The sequence below is a fragment of the Urocampus carinirostris genome, chromosome 17, assembly GCF_059441175.1.
Source record: "Urocampus carinirostris isolate Australia breed hairy pipefish chromosome 17, RoL_Ucar_1.0, whole genome shotgun sequence".
Lineage (NCBI taxonomy): Eukaryota > Metazoa > Chordata > Actinopteri > Syngnathiformes > Syngnathidae > Urocampus > Urocampus carinirostris.
In genome coordinates, this window is record NC_142365.1 from 17,957,977 (window position 1) to 17,979,123 (window position 21,147).

General features: G+C 38.1%; 1 protein-coding gene across 5 annotated transcripts in view; it reads left to right on the forward strand.

Moving 5' to 3' along the window:
- usp25 (ubiquitin specific peptidase 25) overlaps positions 1-21,147 on the forward strand; it is a 39,591-nt gene that overhangs the window by 1,521 nt on the left and 16,923 nt on the right. For 4 of the 5 annotated variants that reach the window (XM_088320796.1, XM_088320798.1, XM_088320794.1 and 1 more), the window contains exons 2-18: positions 2,316-2,393; positions 2,927-3,071; positions 4,406-4,529; positions 4,669-4,831; positions 7,108-7,194; positions 7,476-7,613; positions 8,969-9,045; positions 11,188-11,261; positions 12,320-12,471; positions 13,074-13,201; positions 13,272-13,367; positions 13,477-13,641; positions 16,929-17,167; positions 17,267-17,337; positions 17,414-17,642; positions 18,189-18,449; positions 19,214-19,353. In XM_088320796.1, the coding sequence (XP_088176922.1) occupies positions 2,316-2,393; positions 2,927-3,071; positions 4,406-4,529; positions 4,669-4,831; positions 7,108-7,194; positions 7,476-7,613; positions 8,969-9,045; positions 11,188-11,261; positions 12,320-12,471; positions 13,074-13,201; positions 13,272-13,367; positions 13,477-13,641; positions 16,929-17,167; positions 17,267-17,337; positions 17,414-17,642; positions 18,189-18,449; positions 19,214-19,353 (2,367 nt within the window). The remainder of the gene's footprint in view (positions 1-2,315; positions 2,394-2,926; positions 3,072-4,405; positions 4,530-4,668; positions 4,832-7,107; positions 7,195-7,475; positions 7,614-8,968; positions 9,046-11,187; positions 11,262-12,319; positions 12,472-13,073; positions 13,202-13,271; positions 13,368-13,476; positions 13,642-16,928; positions 17,168-17,266; positions 17,338-17,413; positions 17,643-18,188; positions 18,450-19,213; positions 19,354-21,147) is intronic. The other variant, XM_088320795.1, reaches the window with a different exon arrangement.

The following is a 21,147-nucleotide window of genomic DNA, read 5'->3' on the forward strand; positions in this document are numbered from 1 at the left end:
CATTGTTTATCCGGGGGTTGGGGAATTCTTTCTGTGTGTGCTAAATTCTGGTCTCAATCCCACTACTCCTTGCATGTAAACATACCCTATATCAGTGTTTTCCAAACTTTTCTGAGACAAGGCACACTTTTCGCATTCAAAAATATCGAGGCACCGATGGCTGAAATGTTTAAAAAAAAAATCAATTTTTATTTGATTTTTAATGCTTATAGTAACATTTTAAAGGTTTTCTTATAGTTTGTGGTCACCGTGCCTCAGGAAATGATACAAATGAATTATTTTGGTGAATCATTTTGCTGTAATGTGGAATTTTATTACATCGTTAACTTGTTTTTCAAGTTTTACTATAATATTATTTTGTCTTGCTTGTTTCTTTTGAGATTTGTTCTAGCTTCAAGAAGCCATGCTTGTTTTTTTTCGGGACAAACCTGCTTTGATATTTGTCTTCCTTGTGAGCCAAGTTTGTTCATTTTTTTTAATCTGATTGACCTCGGTTTTAAAACTCAACTTTACTGTTCTTTCATGAATGCATGCATCAAAGAAGCAATGCAACGGCTGCTTTCAGCCTCAAAGCAGCTTGTCCACATTAGTTAAACTAAATTTAAACACATCACGATTTTTCTTAGCAACTACAGGCTGCAGCCAAAGTTATGTTACAGTAAAACAATTTGAAAATATATAGAGTCACAATTAACACAAAAAAGAGAAGAAAGCCGAGTTTGATGACTTGTGACCAACTAAATTGATTACCCAGTGTTTCTAGTGGACAAGTTAGTTTAGAGCCCTCTTAGTCCTGTCTCTTGCACCTGTGAATGGTTCAGTTGCCTCCCTCAGGACTTGTGAACTGCCCAGCCTTGTATACAAAGTGCACTTACTCATTATTCTAAGTGCATTTATTCAGGACTTGCGTTTGGATAATGGAATGATACGGTGGACATAAAAGGTTTACACACTTTCTTTCTGGGAGCGATGCGTGATCATTTTCTTTAAAGCATTGTTGCTCCCCTTTTTTGAGGGTTGCATTCACATGTGTGTGGATGTGTTTGTATTCCAGGTCTTTAGTATAAATCTTAAAATAACCGGCCACTCCAAATGTTTTGGATTCTTAGCTTATTCAAGTAGTCAGGAAAGTGGTAAGATATTTCCAAACTCCATCCCAATTATCTCAGCATTCTGAAAAAGGCACATAAAATAACAACTAAGCAAAATAATACATGTATAAAAGAAATGGGGGGAGGATGAGGTGGTGGGTGTGGCATACATGAAGTCTTCCCCAGGTTAACATGTTTGTTCACCAGAGGAAAATATTTACTGAAGTCAGTGCCTATCTTCAGAAACTAAAAGAGAAATGAGAATTATATTAAGAGGCAGAGTGTTAACCACGAACACCAGTACCTATCGTCTGAATAATTTTTGGGGGACTATACAGAAATCTCAAATTTTGGCATGTGCTGATGTGATGTGTAATATTTCTGATTTGATACCAATAAGTTCCCAAATTGCCCGATCCTGTAGTCAGGGTTCATACGGATGCTTGAAATCCCTAAAAATCCTTGAGTTTTAGTGTTGTCTTTTCAAGGACTGAAAAGTGCTTGAACTTTTGATGAAGAGGTTGTAAATTCTTGAAATTGTTGCCATGTTTCTTATCAAGTCTCCCTAAAAATGAAGCTGAAACTGCTCTCTGGTGGCTTCCCCAGCCATTGCATTTCTTCTTCCTTTGTAATTAACTGCAGCTGGGATTGATTTTTACGACATTGTCCAATGAATCTCCCCCTACAGGTCGCGCTTAAGAAGACAAGTGCATGCTACGCCTAGACAGGGCATTATAAAATGTGTATTAATGCAAAGGTTACAAATCGATTATGGAACATTTATTATGGTAATTTGTAATGGGAAGAACTTCCGGCAACTGAAAATGAAAGCTTCATATGTCATTTTTACCTAACACGTGAATGTGGAGAGATTTGTCTCAAAAACAAGTATACTTGCCATTTACTCATGATTCAAAAATCCTGTGTTGACAAATGCACACGATAGAAAATATTACATAAGTAAAATACAGATACTATATAATGTGCTTGTGGCTCTGCAAAATGCGTGATCCACACCAGAATTTGTTTCATAATGGTCTTGGAGAAATTGGAAAATTGGCTTTGAAAGTCCTTAAAAGAGGTTGAATTTGGCCATGAATGATGGTTTTAAAAAATAATTTGTGTAAATTGGCGGATCTGCTGTAGCTTACCATAATTGTATCTATCTTCGTATCTACATATGTATTTGAATGGCAAACATTGTGTTTCTTATACAATCACCAGCATCAGCAGACACTACTAAACCAGTTAAGAGAGGTCACAGGCACCACAGATGTTCAGCTCCTCCAGCAGGCTTTGCAGGTAAATCATGGATTACTTTTACTGTAACTGTTGCATAGCTAATTCATTTTCAAAATGCTTTACTTCAAAGCGTTTACAGCATTGGTTAAACTTATTTCTGCCAGACAAATCGACACTTTTCAATACAGCACAAATCTCTGTATTGTATGATCCAAAAAAATAATTATAAACTCAATTATACGCACATTAAAGTTCAATTCAAATTAAATTTGAAATAAATCATCCATAAAATGACTTTTATCTTTTGGTAAGTAGAATTGTATTGAAAAATAAGATTATAACTGCGACTCTTGGCGAGCGGCAAGAAGATTTTAAATTTGCAAAAAGGCCTTGTGAGACACGAAATGCATCAAAAGTGAATGCACAGATTTTGTTGTTGACTTCAAAGTGGAACATTAACTTCTCCCCCCATCTGCATTTCACCACTCAGCTCTAATCCCACTGACCTTTCTTTGAGGAAATTTATTTTTATCATATTGTGGTATCCTCGAAAAAGCTAATTTACTCACTTCAACTTGCATGGCACATTACAGGTGAGTAATGGAGACCTGGCGGAGGCTGTGGCATTTTTGACAGAGAAGAATGCCAAGGTTCCACAGCAGGACGAGACCACCTACTATCAGACTTCTCAGGTGTCCAATGACCGATACATAAGCGTGGGCAGCCAAGCAGACTCAAGTAAGCCAAGTCTTTGGAAAATAAAGTGCTTCACACTTCAAGGCAGACTATGATGTGCACATAAAAGTATTAGATTTTCTTCAAAATGTACGGCGCACCCAGTTTGTGTGTGTGTGTGAGTGTTGTAAGACACATGTAGTAGGACACCATGACAACGTTAAAGGGGAAAGTGAGCACGTTAAAGGGGAAGTGTGGACGTTTATAGTATATGAAAGAGCACTGTGTGGTTACAAGGATTGTATGGAAACCTGCGCCTTTATAGCAGGTGCGCCTTATGTGTGTGTTGCACAAATGCCACATGTAACTGAGCCAGTGCCTTTTAATGCGGTGCGCCTCATGGTCATGACAATATAGTACACACAAATTCATTTTTTGTGAAAAGATAAAACTTAGTCTTTTATTTCAGAATACATTTAGTAGGTGGAATGTGGTGTAGAATGACGTCATGCTTGCCCCCATGTCTTTTTTTTTTTGTTTCCATCTGTTCGTTTAGCATGTAAATTGTGAAAGTAAGAAGAGGCCTACTTGAAGTTTAAACATCAACCCAAACCCCAACAAAGATGAAAAAGATTATTTGTGCGTATCTAAGAAATGCACTTACTTGCACACGCATCATGAAGTAGCTTGATGAGGATACAATGATGACACAAGGCACTCCTTTGTGTTTTAATTTCTGGTTAAAGGTGCTGTTCGTTATTGGAAATCAAGTCATGGTTACAGCCTCAGTCAAGCTCCTTTGTGACGCTTGCAAGTACATGCTTTTCTAGACCCGCTCGAAAAACTTCTTTTTTTTCATCTTTTTGGGGGTTTGAGTTTGTGTTTGGACTACATTTGAAACGGGCCTTATTTTACTTTTCCCATTTCATGCTACACTAACAAAAAACTGGGATGACGAGCATAAAGTCACTCTTACACCTTCCTCCCATTCCTTCTACCGAATGTTTTCCGCGTCCCTAACATCTCAATAAAAGCAGATAAGCGCGGCGAAAAATAAATGCATATAAAGGCTCTTTGAACTCAGTTGGGCTTTCTAACACGTACTTAATGAAAAAAATATTCTACTTTCAACTTTTTGAAGACACCTCAGACAACACAACTCACCTTTTAAAGCTTAAAAGATTAAAATTAGATGGCACTAATTTAAACATGCCGTGACTCAAGTGTTCATTTACTGGAACTTTAAAGCATTATTCTCAGAGTTAAAGCTTCAACTCGAGCAAAAAATCTTTGACAGCACCTAAAATATATCACCACTTTCGAAAGCGTGGGAGCAGTTGAATTAAACGGTCATCTAAATCATATTTATTCTTCATTTTGCATATGTTTTGGTTTAGATGTTATTGACTTGACAGGAGATGATAAAGATGACCTTCAGAGAGCAATTGCCCTCAGCCTGGCAGAGTCCAACCGGGCCTTCAGGGAGACTGGCATCACCGATGAGGAGCAGGCCATCAGCAGGTGGGCACCAACACAGTTCTTTGACTGCAAGCCAATCGACCAATAAAATTGAACTTTTCAAAGAAGTACTGTAGGGCAAAGTAGCACAATGAGAAAATATTGCTATCGTTGGCTTGAATTAACCACTCCTATGCTGTAGAGTTTTGGAGGCCAGCATAGCGGAGAATAAGGCAAGTCTGAAGCGTACCCACACAGAAGTATGGAGCGATTCACCCAACCCCCATGACAGGAAGAGGATCGACAACTGCCCTGTAGGCTTGAAAAATGTGGGCAATACTTGCTGGTTCAGTGCTGTCATTCAGGTGGGCACACCCAAACACACTTGCACGAGCATGCTTTCCAGACAAACACTCTCCCAAACCGCTAATAAAACGCAACCTCAGTCACAGCTCCGCATATTGGAAGTATCCCCCATCAGCACGTTCCACTTTTTCGATCATCATTTTTGTTTAGATTTATTTTATCAAGCAAAACTTGTATGCATTATATTTGAAGGCCGGGGTTTTTATTTGCAGGGTAAACAAACATGTTAAGGGCATTATTTTTGTTGTATTTTTATTTTGACATTTAATTTTTGTGTTCAGTTGCATACCTGTTAAATTTACAATAGTAGTTATATTTGAAGAACAGTAATTAAGAATCACAATACAATTTTATCCCTTTTTAAAAAAATGATTAAAAAGGTTGTAAATCAGTGTACAAACCACCAACAATTTACAGCACACCAACAATTTTTTGCGGCCCACAACAGCATACACTAAAATATTTTTTTCTGATTGAAAAAATTATTCCTCTTCATGATAGTTTGTTTTTCATTCTTTCCTCCATTCTTTTCACTGTGCCGAGATTCAAATTGTTAACCAATCATATTCCCAATCCACAGCTTGAGTAAGTGCGCTTTTAACAGACCACTCTGGTATTTAGTCACAGATTTAGGTATTTAGACCACCCCAAAGTCTTGCAAATTACTCACTACCCAATAAGCTCCTGATATAAATTTAAATGAAAAACAATATATGACAAGGAATTTGTGTGCCGTGTCTAAGAAGAAATGGGTTGTAGGTCATTTAGGTAAATTTACAGGACTCGCAAATTCAAATGTTGGACTTTTAAACTCTTCTTTGAAGGAAAATGTCTTCCTCACCATTACTCGTGATAGTTTATAGTAAAATTTGATCAGTCCTTAAATTTGCCAGCTGAACACAGGACACTAGATCACATGCTGCTTGGCTCCTCTGTAATGTGACTCCCCACCCTTTTAGAGGAAGGTACCGAATTAACTCAAGCTTGTTGCTTTTAGGTCAACAAGCGCAGTAAACATTCTCCTCTCATAACATGATCTAAAATGCTCTTAAAAACATGCTTATTTTCAGTACAGTTGAGGGGGAAAAAAGCGGCAGTGTGTATTGTTTAGTGCTTCCTATTGGTAAAAAGAAAACTTAATTTGTTAAAAAACAACAACATTGATTTAAACAATAAGAAAAGATATGCAGGGTTCATACGGGTGCTGAAATAATTGAAAACGTTTGGATTTATTTCATTGTTGTTTTCTTCAAGGATTTAAAGTGCTTTAATTCTGGGTAAACTATTTGTAAATGCCTGAAATTGTTGCCATGATGAAGTTAGCTTGTCACACTGCTCTCTGGTGGTTTCGTTTTGCATTTGCATTTCTTCTTCCTTCGTGATTAACTGCAGCTGGCATTAATTTGTACAGTATTGTCCTATGAAGCACCATAGCCCCCCCTATAGATTGTGCTCATGCTACACCTAAACGAGACTATGAAATGTCTATTGGACAAGAATTACATAGCAATTCTGAACATTTTATTTTGGGCTTTGCAAAATATGAATGTAACGTTTCCCTGTGGTAAATTTTAATGAGAATAACTGCAACTGAAAATGTACTCTACTGTCATTTTTACCCAACATCCTTTATGGGGAGAGATTTATCTCAAAAAACAAATATATGCAAGATTTACTCAGATGTCTTCATAAACGCACATGACCGATTAAAATTTTCATATGATTTATTTGTGGCTCTGACAAAAATCCATGATTAATCCCACATTTTTTAGTACTTAAGAAATTGGAAAATTTGACTTTAAAAGTCCTTAAGAAGTGTTTGAATTTGGCCATGTAAAAGGTGTAGGAACAATCATAAAGGTGTATTTTAAAAATACTGGTAGGTTGAGCAAATTGCATTTGTTTTACATATTTTGAGACATCTAGAGGGGGCTCACATAATTGTTCGCTATCTTGCTGCTGCAGGTTCTCCTAAAAAGCTTGGGAAATGAAAGGAAAATTATGTGGTTTAGTCACTTCAAGTCTCCGTAGTTTGTATTCTTCCTTGTGCTTTTTAGCACTTGTTTTCGGTTGCACTACTCAGTACAGGGAGATCTAGTGGTCAAAAAATGCACTCTGTCCCTTTGAGTGATAATATTCCCTTTCAACATGCGCACTTGCAGAACAAGCCATAAGGAGGACAAAGTCGGGCATTGTAACTGTTGATTATTTGTTGATTTGAACCGCTTGAAATTAGGGAAAACACTAACATAGCTTTATTTAATTTCCATCTCAGTCCCTGTTCAACTTGCGTGAGTTCCAGCGACTGGTCCTTCACTATTCTCCACCACCAAGGGTCCATGAACTGCCCCGAAACCAGAAGGTAAGATGTCTTTCACTTAAAATTTGAAACAACACATCCATGTCTTGCAATTTCATAAATTATATTGCATAATTTTTGTTTGTAGTCATAACTATTTATATCTGTAATTGTGTTCCAAAGTTTGTTTCCTTTCTTAGTTCAAACAATAGAACTCAGTGTGATGGAAGACCGCCACTGTATGTTTTTCATTAGAGATATTTAATTAGTGTAAATATTTTATACAGTAGAAGTTAGCCAGGATTTCAAATTTCTAAATTCTTTATTTATGTTGCCCTCACAAGGAACATAGGAACCTCCCCTTCATGCAAGAGCTAAGAACACTCTTTTCTCTAATGGTTGGTTCCAAGAGGAAGTATGTGGATCCATCTCGAGCAGTAGAAATCCTCAAAGATGCCTTTAAGTCCAGTGAGTCACAACAGGTAAGCCATAGCTAATTCATATCTGAATCGTAGTACGTTTATAATTAACGGAATACAATCACACCTACATAGCAACTTGTCGCTGGATGAATCATTCACAGCAGAATGGCTAATATCTTCAAACTCATTAAATACTACAAATGCCAAGATGAACCTTAAACCAAACATGTCAAACAGAAGGCCCGTGGGGCAGATCCAGCCCAATGGATGATTTAGTACGGCCCACCATAAATCTCAGTATAAATCTCTTGGTCAATTTAACAAAAGGGGTAATTTTTTAAGTAATTGCATACCAAATGGTCTGTCTGGTTGGTAAAGGGCAGTGTTGAGTTTGTATAGCGTGGTGATTTGGTTCCGGTGTAAAACTGCATTTACTCAGTTTACGGTTAACACATTCAATGCCAAACATGCAAATATTTTTTCCTCATTATTTATGAACATCTGGATGTGAGGTTGGTTAATTTAATGGATGCATGAGTGTGTGCAAGGAATAGATGTGTGTGGTGGAAGGATAATTAAGAATGACTGATATCGACTCGTATTATGTGGAGAAGGTAAACTAGTGTATGCTGTCAGGCCTCTCTGGTGATGAAGGGTTACATGGCACAGCAACTCACTCCTTGATGTGCTGTGGGCTTAATGTTCGGTGTCAGGTTGGGAAGATCAAAGGGGAATGAATGTTTGGTGAATCTGAGTGTGTTCTTGATTCTAGCACCCACTAGGGTAGATATGGCTTCAGTGTATAGATAGCTTGTGAATAAATGTGTTGTGTTTAGAAACGATCCGTTGTCATCCGTGATTAAAATATGTTGGGTAAGTGGATGATGTAGGCTGAATGATAAAGCATAATACTGAAAAACTACAGTAAGCTTGAAATTCGGAGTTGACATTCTTTACTGATCCGACCCACCTCAGAACATAAAGTCTGAATACAGCCCATGCCTTAAAGCACTGTTTGTGACTTGAATTTTGGCTATTAACATTTTTATCACACCAATAAAGTAGAACTGACCAAGTGTTACATCAAGGTTAACCAGGGTCAGCATCCAACTTCTGTCATGCCTCTTTGCAAAAAATTATTTAGGTTAGACATGCGTTTGCCTAAATTAGCTGAAAATCCCGAGGTCTTTCATGGCCACAAGCTGTCAAGTTTTTGGTCAGGAAATTTAGCCGTTAGTTTACTTTTCTTTAAAGACGAGTCATCTCAAATCTGGAGCTCACGGCCAATCAGCACACAACTTTGATTTTTAGACCTGTTTGCTTCTTTCTATGTGTGCTGAAAATGCAAACACCAATGTCATTGATTAAGTTTCACTCATTGCACCGCATGTTTTTTTTCTTCTTTTGCTTTACAGCAGGATGTGAGTGAGTTCACGCACAAGCTCCTGGACTGGCTGGAGGATGCCTTCCAAATGAAAGCTGAGGAAGATGGGTAACTACTGTCGTTTTTAACCTGAGAATTAACTATACTATAATCCATTGGTTCTCAAATAAGTGTTTGTAGACTGTACTGTGTACGTAAGGCTTTATGGCACATTGATATCACTATAGTTAAAAAATGTTACGGTACTAGAAATATTTTTTTATCTAAATAAATGATCATACAAAGTTATGTTATATTTAGAAGGCTATTCATGTAAAAATATGAGGCAACAATTAATTCTCGCCACAGCTATTAACCTAGGTATGACATCCAGGGAAGCCATGTGATAGTGATATTTTTCTGTGTACACCGCAAACAATAACAAATTAAAAATCATGTTATTGTTTGCAGATTACTTGGGTCATTATAAGTACCAGTATTGTTTTTATTGTGTTTCTTTTTTGACTATTCTTTTTCGAGAAACTTATTTAATTTTATTTTTTTCATTTTACTCTATTTTTCGCCATAAAAACAGGGAAATATAATACTTAAAATGACCATAATGGCTGTACAATATCACTGTACTTTTCTTTTTAGCAAAATAATAATAATACCAATAATAATAATTGTCATATTTGTACTAAAATAAGCTAAATTACCTGTTAATTGAATAACAAAATCTTATCTGGATATATATATATATTTTTTTCTACCCTATTGGCTCCTACGTCTTTTACTTTATTCAGTATTGAAAATTCGGTGTTACAACAAATTCTCTTTTTTTTTTTTTTTTTGCATATATTTTAATTTTCAAGTATACAAAGGTAAACCACCACAAAAGTGAAGCTACAGACTTGTATAATTAACATCATTTGTTATATTTTAATCATTAAAAAAATCCAACCGCAAACATTTGTTTCTTGTTGGGCTACAAGTCTCAACAAATGTTTTTAATAATCAGTCAGCTTACGGTTTTACAAAAACCTGTACAAGCATGCGCGCCAGCCATAAGTGTTGAAACGGAATCTTCTTATTTCCACCTTGTTTTCAAATGTTTTATGCCATCTAAACATATTTACTAACCAAAATGTTTATGAACTGGTTAAATTTGAGGCTACGTCATTTTGTAAAAAAAATCTAAGTGAGATTTCAATGGGATTTTTGATTCTAAAAGAAAAGTGCATTTTCTGTGATAGTTTTTTGTGTGAGTGCTCAACCCTTGGATGCTTAACATACCAGTACATACTCTCCCACGAATGGGGTTGAAAATTAGTGGGGAGAAAATAGAAATACTAATGGCATCATGTCAAGTCATGTTTATTTGTATTGCCCTTAATAACACGGAGTCTCAAAGTGCTGCACAGACCACAGACTAATATTACACCATCCCCAGAGCTAAAACCTACATGAGGGCAAGGAAAAACTCAAAAACCTCAACATGAGGAAAATGAAGAAACCGCCCATGAGGTAACCCCTCTTCCAGGATGACCATGCTGCAATGGATCTTGTAATAACAATTAATACACATATATAATCAACAGGAAATATAGGTCATTCATAAGATATAGAATAGAAGCGTGTTTTAAGCCTATATTTAAACAGTTCCACTGAGGTTGCAGATCAAATCTCAGGGGGAAGAGCATTCCACAACACCGGGGCCCGAATGGAAAACGCTCTCGAACATGCGGTTCTCATGTCACAAACACCTTTTATTAGGAATACCTGCAATATAACAATATTACAACTTTTTTAAGATTTTGATGAATGGTGTCATTTTTGACCCCTCTTATGGATCCAAGAGTTCATACTAGTGACATGCTTAAAATTTAAGTAAACGGCTCCTTCTTCTGGGTTTCCATCCGCTCGCGCGACGCTCAAATCTGGGTGTGGTGTGCAGCTCTCAATTGTTGCCTCTCCTTTGTTGGCTAATTACGTTAATAATTGCCTCTGATTGGCCGGCGCTGTTGAACCCCAAACTGAAATTTGGGGTTGACCAACGCTCCATCACTCAAATAACACAGTCGCACTATGTCACAATGCAATATTGATTAGATTTCTGTTAATTGTGCAACCCTAGTTCAGATCCATTCATGTCCAAATCACGATTAATCTAACAATCAGAAATTTCCCTCTCCTCCAACCACTGCTTTTATTAACTTTTAAAATCCAACTCAGCCCTGCATGTTTATGAGCATATTTTGTTTCTCCCAGGGACGAGGACAAACCAAAGAACCCCATGGTGGAGCTTTTCTACGGGCGATTCCTTGCCGTCGGTGTACTGGAAGGTGAGATGAGGTGTCAAATTGAAGTCGATAAAAAGCACAAGTGTGAAGTTGTCAGAGTAAGAGTTGGAGTGGTTTGATTGCATTTCCCATAAAAGCCATCTTTGCCCCTGGTAATGAAAGGTGACCTTGTCTTAATGAGATGCCCCCGATGTAGAGGAGTGCTGATGCATTGATTGTGGAAAACCTTGACAGCTGATTGACATTGTGCTTATTATGCATGACAATAGTGGCCCACAGCCATCAAACATGGGCAAGTGAGCTCTGCTGCCCATAAATTGAATTGCCACATCTGCATGTATGCTAGCAACTCCTGTGTTTTTTTAATAGCTTCTCATCAATCCCCCGAGGACACTCTGAGCACGACATTTTTTGATAATCTAGACCAGTGATTCTTAACTTGTCTGACTTCAGGACCCTATTTCCACCCTAATGATGAGATTTGTCCCAAATTAAGGAAAATTTACATTTCTCAAATTTATCGAATGGCATTAGTCATTAACCGTCTGTTATTTTTAACATTATTTTGCCAAAGCGAAAGCTCGTGACCCTCTGAAAACGGGTCCACATTTCCTTTTTTTTTACAATTCATCTATCTTCAGTATGGCGGTACATTGTTACTTGATATTTCTTGCAGCAGCATCATTGAACAAAACCGATGGCCATGAAAGAACGACTTACCTAAACTGAGCTATAGTGTTGACACAATTTTAATATTGTTTTTTCTTTTGATTCAACATATTTCATTTATTGAAACGGGCAGTGTAAAATATTTTCATCGTTCAATAACATGAAATGGAAGTCTTTTTGGATGGGAATCTTTGATTTCCCCTTTATGTTATTTTGTTTTAGTAAGGTTTTGGTGTAGCTGGAGTTGGTGTAATTGGAAATAATCCTCTTTACATTTAAAAATAATTTTGTATTTTTGCATTTTTTTGTGGCTGAAAGATAATTGACTCAGTCATTTTGTTAGTAGCTCACACTTAAGTGTGAGCACCCCTGAGCTCGACTTGCTGCTCTCGTTTACAAATTACTAAACACATGCCTTATGTGTATTTTAGGTAAACAATTTGAGAATACAGAGATGTTCGGCCAGTACCCGCTGCAGGTAAACGGCTTTAAGGATCTCCACGAGTGTCTTGAAGCAGCAATGATCGAAGGAGAAATTGAATCCCTGCACTCAGCAGAGAACACTGCCCGGTCTGGACAAGAGGTCAGTGATATGAAGCAATATCCTAAAGGTTGTGTTATCAATTGTATGTGCCGTTTGTGAGGAGACAAATGCTTTTACATGTGCTTAACACATTAATGCATTAATCTTGCATGAAAAAAACACACCCATATGTATGATTATATTGACTTTGTATATAAATTTGCACCCGACATCAGGTACAGGGTTTTTTTCTTTGTGCTTTATAAGACCTTCCGCCAGCAGGTTTTTGCTGTCGATCCCAAAATGCTACCACTGAAGAGTAATGCCCAATCTACATTATAATTCTTTCATTCCATCAACAATCTCTTTTTTTTCCACACAAGAATAGGTACAAGCCTTGCCTTTTCTTGTCCAGAGTCCTCATTTCTCATTGCCCGATTTTTACTTTATGTCCCCGGTCTTACCCACCCCTGACCCTGAGGAATCAAATCTGTTTGTTTTTAAATTTCAGTTTTACTGATACTTCTTACAGCCCATTAACGAAAAATACCAAATTGGGATCACAAGTAAAGCACAATTTTAGGCGGATAATTTGATTTTAGCTTGTAAAATTTAACCCGCCTAATTTATAAAGAGTTAACATGATAAACCCCTGCTTTCAGCACTGGTTCACAGAACTCCCTCCTGTGTTAACCTTCGAGCTTTCAAGATTTGAGTTCAACCAAGCGCTCGGAAGACCTGAAAAGATACACAACAAGCTTGAGTTTCCCTCCATGCTATACATGGACAGGTGACCTACAGTAAATTCGATTTTTATCTCGGCTGTAGATAATTATCTAAACCATCACACAACTTTCTAGGTATATGGACAGAAACCGAGAAATAACACGAATCAAGAGAGAGGAAATTCGGAGGCTAAAGGAGCATTTGATGCTGCTCCAGCAGCGATTGGAAAGGTATGTTTCGTGGGGTAACATTTTGATGCATTCAAAATTCAAAACAACATGCCAAAAAGACTGTTGTAGTTTCTGCATTTCTTATGTGTTATTTCTCTTTCCCACAAAGGTATCTGAGCTATGGCTCAGGACCCAAGAGGTTTCCTCTGGCAGATGTCCTTCAATATGCTATGGAGTTTGCCTCCAGTAAGCCTGTGTGTACCTCGCCTGTGGACGATATTGACACATCAGCACCTCCTGGTGGCACAACTGGACTACAGCAGCCCCCTCCAAGGCAAGAGTTTTGATCTAAAAATTGCTTGTTAACTCATTCAGTGCCACAAATTTCAGAAGACGTAATTATTTATTCTTTCCTTGGTGCCATGGACATAAAAAATATTTTTTGTGCAAATATTAAAACCCTTTGGACAGCTTGTTACAGTGGCTCAATGCTCTAGTAAAGATTTTTTTGTATGATACATTACTAGTGGATGACAGGGGTGGCTTATACGCTCTCTTGGTTGGTCTAGAAAAATGTCTCCAGCTTGCCCCTTTTCTGGCAGGTTGGCTTTCTAATGGGGCAGAGTAGCTGTACAACGTTTTCGCGTATTTTCTTTGACTGATTGTGATGTTTCTGTGATGAGTATATTTTGAAGAGATCATCATATCTTGAATCCCAATACTTGACGCTTTCCAACGATAGGCAGCATGATGTAATTTAGCGAGTGGTGATGTCGTGAAGACACGACTTTGTTTACCGAAAGTCTGACAGCCCGCTGGCGGGCTCTTTGCATGTTAAGGGGTAATTCGGAGTGTAACAACAAGTGATCTGAGAGGAATTTTCCAGTCGAGACCATATGCCAGACAGTTTCAGAATAGGGATAGTTACTCTATTGCACAAAAAAGGAGACAAAATTGACTTAAAAAACTGGCGACCCATAACGCTTTTAAACGTGGACTGTAAAATTTTCAGCAAGCTTCTAGCAACACGAATGTCTGTTGTCTTGGGAGACTTGGTTGATCCAGACCAAACCTGTGCCATTGTGGGAAGGAAGATCAGCGACAGTCTCATGCTGATCCGTGACACCATTTGTTATGCAAGAGACAGAAACATGCGACTAGCGGTCCTAAACCTAGACTTTGAAAAAGCCTTTGATCGAGTCTCGCACCAATACCTCTTCAGGGTATTGCAAAAATGTGGTTTCCCCCAAAAATACATCAATTGGGTAGGAGTGCTATACCGAGACATCTACAGCAAATTCATGGTTAACGGGAAATTATCGGAAGCAATCGAGATCAACTGCGGTGTACGTCAAGGTTGCCCTATGTCTCCCCTTCTCTATGTTCTTTGCATTGAACCTTTGGCACAAATGTTAAGAAAAGATAGATTTGTCGAAGGCATCAATATCCCAGGAAGTGGGGGACAAATTACCAAGTGTGTTTTGTACATGGATGATTTTAATATTTTGTGTACTGACCGCGCATCTGTTGAAAGAGCCCTTGACTTGACTGACCTGTTTGGGAGGGCGTCTGGCTCAAGGCTAAATAGAGAAAAATCACAAGTGAAGTTTTATGGAATGTGGAAAGAGACAGAAAAGGCAGGACTCCCGCTGACGGTGTTAAAGACAGACCAGAAAATCCTAGGGGTAAAATTCAATGCGGATGGAGGAGGCGAGACCAACTGGGATGACGTGACAAGGAAAGTTAAGCAAAAACTTGTTTTTTGGTCACTAAGAAAACTGACAATAGAGGGGAAGGTCCTAATCATCAAAGCGATCATCCTCCCAATGCTTTTGTCAATCAGTTTAATTTTTATGCCTAAAAGAAACGTGCTGTTACAAATGGACCGAGCCATCTTTCGCTTTGTCTGGGGCTCAAAGTGGGAAAGGATAAAAAGAGATACAATGAAAAAGAAAAAGGAAAAAGGGGGGAAAGGAGTGCCTGACCTCCAGCTTTTCCTGGGAAGCAAATATGTCTCTCTCCACTTCAAAAACGCTGTGGGCCCACCCAACAACCCGAAAAGTCAAGCAATGACCCGTTTTTGGATGGGCTCATATTTGCGGAAGCTAAAGCTTGTACCAAACAATCGTTTGATTCCAGTTTCGTTTAACTTGCCACCAACACATCTCTTTATTCGGGCTTTTTTGAAGAAGTTTGATTTGGAAACACAAGAATGTCACACTTTACAAAACCACAGGGCCCTTATTGCTATTGTGCAAGAGCGAGCTACAGTAAGCCCTGTGCGGGGGCTTGCGTTTGGCGATTCCACAACGGTTTGGAGCAACGTCAATCATCCTGCCCTCCCAAACAGACTACGAGACTTGTCATGGATGGTGGCTCATGAAGTTCTCCCAGTCAGAGCTGTAATGCACCACCGAGGAATGTCAGCGACTTCGACGTGCCCTCGACCTGGCTGTGGCGCCCAGGAGTCGGTGAGGCACCTTTTTTGTGAGTGCAGCGCTGCCAAGGTCTTGTGGACAATGGCCGAACAACTAGGAAAGTTCCCGGACTTGCCAGCAGGAGAGGTCCCTGATGCACAGTACGTGCTTTACGGGGTGAGTCGGTCGAGGAGGCATCGGAACGACTTTGCCAGGGACTGGCTCACTCTCGCCGCCATCAAGGACGCCATCTGGACCTCCAGAAACCTGCTGGTATGGAGGTGCAGGCAGATCCCCCCCGTGGCTGTGCTCCAAATGGCTGCAGATACCATACAATCTGCGAGCGGCGGGCCTAGGACGCAGCCATAAAGAAGACTCGTCTGTACCCACCCGGAGGGGGGAGCCGGAGCTACGCTGTGGGAGTCCCGGCAGCAACGGCCTGGGTTGTGGAACCCAGAAGGGAGAGGACCCACGCAGAAGGGAAAGGACCCACACAGAGGACTGGAAGAATGCTGCTTGGGAGGGTGGGATGGCAGAGCTATGCCCTTGCACAATAGTATTGCCTTTTACACGCTGGTTAACTACTGTTAAAAGAAAATAACTCTGAAATTGTTTAATTGATGTTGGAAATGTCAGGAAAAAATGTTAAAACGTCATATCGTCACGTCATATTGTCAAATATAAAAAAATTGTGAATATGCTTGATGGCTGTGTTTTGCTGCTGTTGGTGTCAGTGGATTTGTTCAGACCGAGGACAATCGACTTTGGCCTGGACGGTTCTATTGACACTAACAAAGATGTTATATAATGAAATTGTGAATATGTTTGATTTTCGAGAAGGTTTGTTCAAACCTCACTTTGTGTTTGCTGTTAAAAACGTAATATTGGAATATAATATTGTGAATGTGCTTAATTGCTGTTGAGATTGTCATGATTGTTTTCTGTTTTTAGTGTCAATAAATTTGTTCAAACCAAAAATATTAGAATATAATATTGTGAATGTGCTTAATTGCTGTTGAGATTGTCATGATTGTTTTCTGTTATTAGTGTCAATAAATTTGTTCAAACCAAAAAGTGATCTGAGAGGAGTCTCACAGAACTCTAATTTGAAACATGCGGCTTAAAAATGAATAAATTACAAAACTCTGTTATGTTTTACTTATTTATTTTTCCAAATTTGATCTTTGCATGTTTCACCCAGCAGCTTGGCTGAGCAGGACTCGATGGCGTCCCCAGAAAGTGCAGGCTGCGCCTCAAGTCTGGCCTCAAATTTTACTGCAGCCCAACAACAGAGGGCGCCCATCCACAAACCTTTCACGCAGTCGAGATTACCGCCTGACCTCCCCATGCACCCTGCTCCACGCCACATCACTGAAGAAGAGTTGAGGGTGCTCGAGGGATGCCTACATCGATGGCGGAGTGAAGTTGAAAATGACACTCGAGGTAAAGTCAATACACTACCTGTTATGTCATTTCCAATATTTCATTAATATGCATAGAGCAAACAAGCCACTTAATTATTTGTATTGTCTAATTTACCAGATCTACAGGACAGCATTAAAAGAATCCACAGAACCATTGATCTCATGTATGCAGACAAAACGATGATGCAGGTAATATCTGCTGGTAACAAAGTCAATTTGGCTGCTCCAAGAGAAAAAAAGATCAACCGTATGTTTGTCATTAAAGGTTCCTTACCGGCTCCATGCAGTGTTGGTCCATGAAGGCCAAGCAAATGCTGGTCACTACTGGGCTTACATCTATGATCCACACCAGCTTTGCTGGATGAAGTACAACGATATCTCTGTCACAAAGTCATCCTGGGAGGAGCTGGTGCGGGACTCATTCGGAGGCTACCGCAATGCCAGTGCCTACTGTCTTATGTATATTAACGACAAAAAGCCTTTTCTCATAGAAGGTATGCATAGTCGTAATAATGATTTAGCATGCAGGAGAACTAGGGTTGTTTTTTTTTCTACGCTGATAACTCGAGTCATCCTTTGGCCAGATGCTAGCATTGTTTTAGAAGCTTAAATTGCTAAAACAGTCTACTCTGTACGTTAACAGCGTCATATTCTTCTGGACCTTAAAAATATCCTTTTTCTACTAGCTGGTAAATGGTATAGATGAGTATTTCTTTTTTTTTTTTTTTTTAAATGTCAAAGTATAGTGAGCCTAGTAAAACAAAGTAAAATCAAACAATACTTAAAAGGCAACATTGCTGACAATAACACTGGTGCTCATCTAATAGGTCAGAAATTCAATTGTATTCTTATATAAAACGGTCTCAAAGACTATAATCATTGTGATATGTTAAGTAAAGAACTGCTTGTATCTGTATTTTTTTTTCTTTTTTACAAATTTGTCTAGTTCTCCAGAATGGGGTTAGGATTTTTTTTCTGAATATTTTAAAGCATCGTTGAGTTTTTATTATGTGCAATTTCTCCATCTATTGTGAACGCAGAAGACTTTGATAAAGAAACCGGCCAGATATTGAGCGGTATGGACAAACTACCGCCGGATCTGAAACAATATGTCAAGGAGGACAATGAGCTTTTTGACAAGGAGATTGAAGCATGGAATGCTCTCCAGGCTCGTAAGGCCCAACAGGAAAAGTTAGCCCTTGCCGCAGCAGCAGCTGCAGCATCGGCAGCATCCAACAACTCCATCTCCTCATCCTCGCCCCAGCCAATGAGTATTGATTACAGCCCTCCAGACAACGCAGGTCAGAATTTTACTTATTGTCAAGTACAATTTTTTTGCCACCGCAACCTGATGGTATTCTCCTCTTTGAAGAGGGGGGGGAAGTGCTCCTGTTTAAAGGGTAATCCCAAATTCTTCAACATGCAAAATGTGAGGAAATAGTACATGGTTGTTGAATAATATCTATACATCTTTAATTGGTATATTCCAATTCTATTGGGAGAGAATGCATTTCGAATAAAGCATGTCTTGTCTTTGTCATCCCAAGCTGTGACGTCACAGAAGGAACTCCAGACCATAGCAAACCAGTCACCATATTGTTTCACGTGTTGATTAGTGGAAGAGGTTGCAAGCGTTTTAAGCCAGGTTTTGTTAGTTTTTGCGGAGAATACCTAAGCGTTGTGGCAGATGGATGCATTACAACAAAAAGCGGCTTCAGCGATAAAAGCAAAGCTAAGGCTCTGTCAAGGAGGGGCGCGGGCGCATTTAACATTTTTTTTAAATGGATTTCTTGTTTTAAAAAAGGGGGGCGTGACATGAAATGGTCAGGTAGCGCTTTGTTAATGGTATTCACCATTTTGCAAGAATTGTTTTCTTTCAATAAAGTCACAGCTCTAGAGCAAACAAGCTAGATGGGTCAGAAATTAAGAAATTTCTGAAGTCCTCCAGCTTGTAGAATATTTTTCTACAAATTTGCATAATTGTTAAGAAGAACACAACAGTTTCTGTGTGTAATTAAAACAAATGTTTGGGAATACTATTATTGGTTTATTTTCTATCCAACAGCACCCCAGCAGGAACCTGAATACATGGAGCAACGGTCCCCCACCAATGATGCCAAACATCTCCAGGAGGACACCGAGAGAGCTATCTCAAGGGCGACTGCCGAACAAGAGGAGAGAAGCCCTGAAGCGCTCTTAAATGCTGTATGTAACGCTGGTCAATTGTTGCCACACTACACTTGGCTTTTAATAACATCGAGATATACATGCAGACATCCAAATGATGTATTTATTTTGAAATAGATTAGTCTCATCAAGTTGATTTTGAAAAATAATAGGTCCATGTTTTGATAACTGGATTAGATTTTTAGTTTTGTAGTATTACTGTAGTTGTATTTTGTAGTATTTTTTTTATTTAAGTATTTCTGCAGTCAGATATTTGTTGTAGTTATGTAGTGCTATATTTTTGTAGTATTTCCACAGTGTTATTTTGGTTATATTTCTTTAGTATTTTTGTAATATTACTGTAGCTGTACTTTAGTAGTGTTTCTGGGGTAATATTACTGTAGTTGTATTTCTTTAGTATTTTCTTTTCAGAATGAAAGCAAAATAATAAATTTGGTATCTATTTTTAAGGACCAATATTAATGTGTATACACCGAAAGAGGAAATGGGGGCAAAATATATGTAAGATAAAAAAGTTTTATTAGTCAAACTTAATTTACTATTGACATGATATTTTGACCGATTTTGTTTGGAGGGCCGGATTAAAAAGCCTGCTGGGATTATTTCACATGTAGAATTTTCATTGCAAGAAAGAACAGTATTATCGTATTCATTTTATCCCGTAAGATTAATTTTAAATTAAAACACTATATCATACAAAATAAATTAAAAAATAAATATTTTAAATTATTCTTCCAAGAAAATAAACAAATCATTAAATGACCATTTTATTTTCACAGAAAAATTAAAAAAAATAAAAACAGCCTTAATTGGTGAAGATATTTCCTTGATAACTGCGAGTGAGGTTGCCAATTATTATTTATTATTATTTTTTAACTTCCTAGGAAAATTATTTTGAAATATCAAAATAATCCTTGAGACGGTATTTGTTTATGCTACTTTTTGACAATATTTTCAAACATGAGTTACAGCTGTATAAAGAGCCTGGGCACCCTTGATCATTTTCAAGATTTTCCTTTATAAATCAATGGGTGCTCATTTCAGCAATTTCAGTTCAATATATCAGATAGCAGACCTACACAGTGATATTAAGGAAGTGAAATTAAGTTTATAGGATTTACAGAAAGGGTGCAATAATTAAACAAAAGTCAGCAGGTGCATACATTAGGGCAACCACAAAGAAATATTACGTTACCTTGCTCGTTCAAAGGCTACGTTATATTGCAGTGTCTTTAGACAATCGCCTCTAAAAGTACTATCCATCATTTTTGCTTGCTATCATTGAATTTAATATCTTAAAGCTACTCTCATTAAATATGTCAATTTACATCCCATCACTCTCCTCTATCTTGTCCTACTTTTAGGTCTGCAAATACTTGGACAGACACACAATTTTAACTAGTTGGGATCTACTTGCAATCACATAGAACTTTAAACAAAAATATATTGACCAGAACTGTAGTGCAGACTGAAATATTTAATTCAACATGTGATGGAGAATTGAGGAATTGTAAACATGTTTTCCAAACGCAACACATTTTAGGGGATAAAAAGTAATTGAACAATTGAGACTAATATAAAAAAAGAGGGTTTGTTGTCAATATTTTGTTGCAATTCCTTTTAATGTCCAGTCTGGCCTGTCTATTTTTAGGACTGATTAATGGCTTGCACCTAGTGGTGAACCCTTTGTATTTACCTTTATTAGGTCTTCTTTTTATCGACAACTTGGGGTTAGACAGAAAGACGGATACATCCACTTTCTGGAGTGATTTTTCTTTTCAATAGATGTTGTAAATAGATTTTTATTTATAA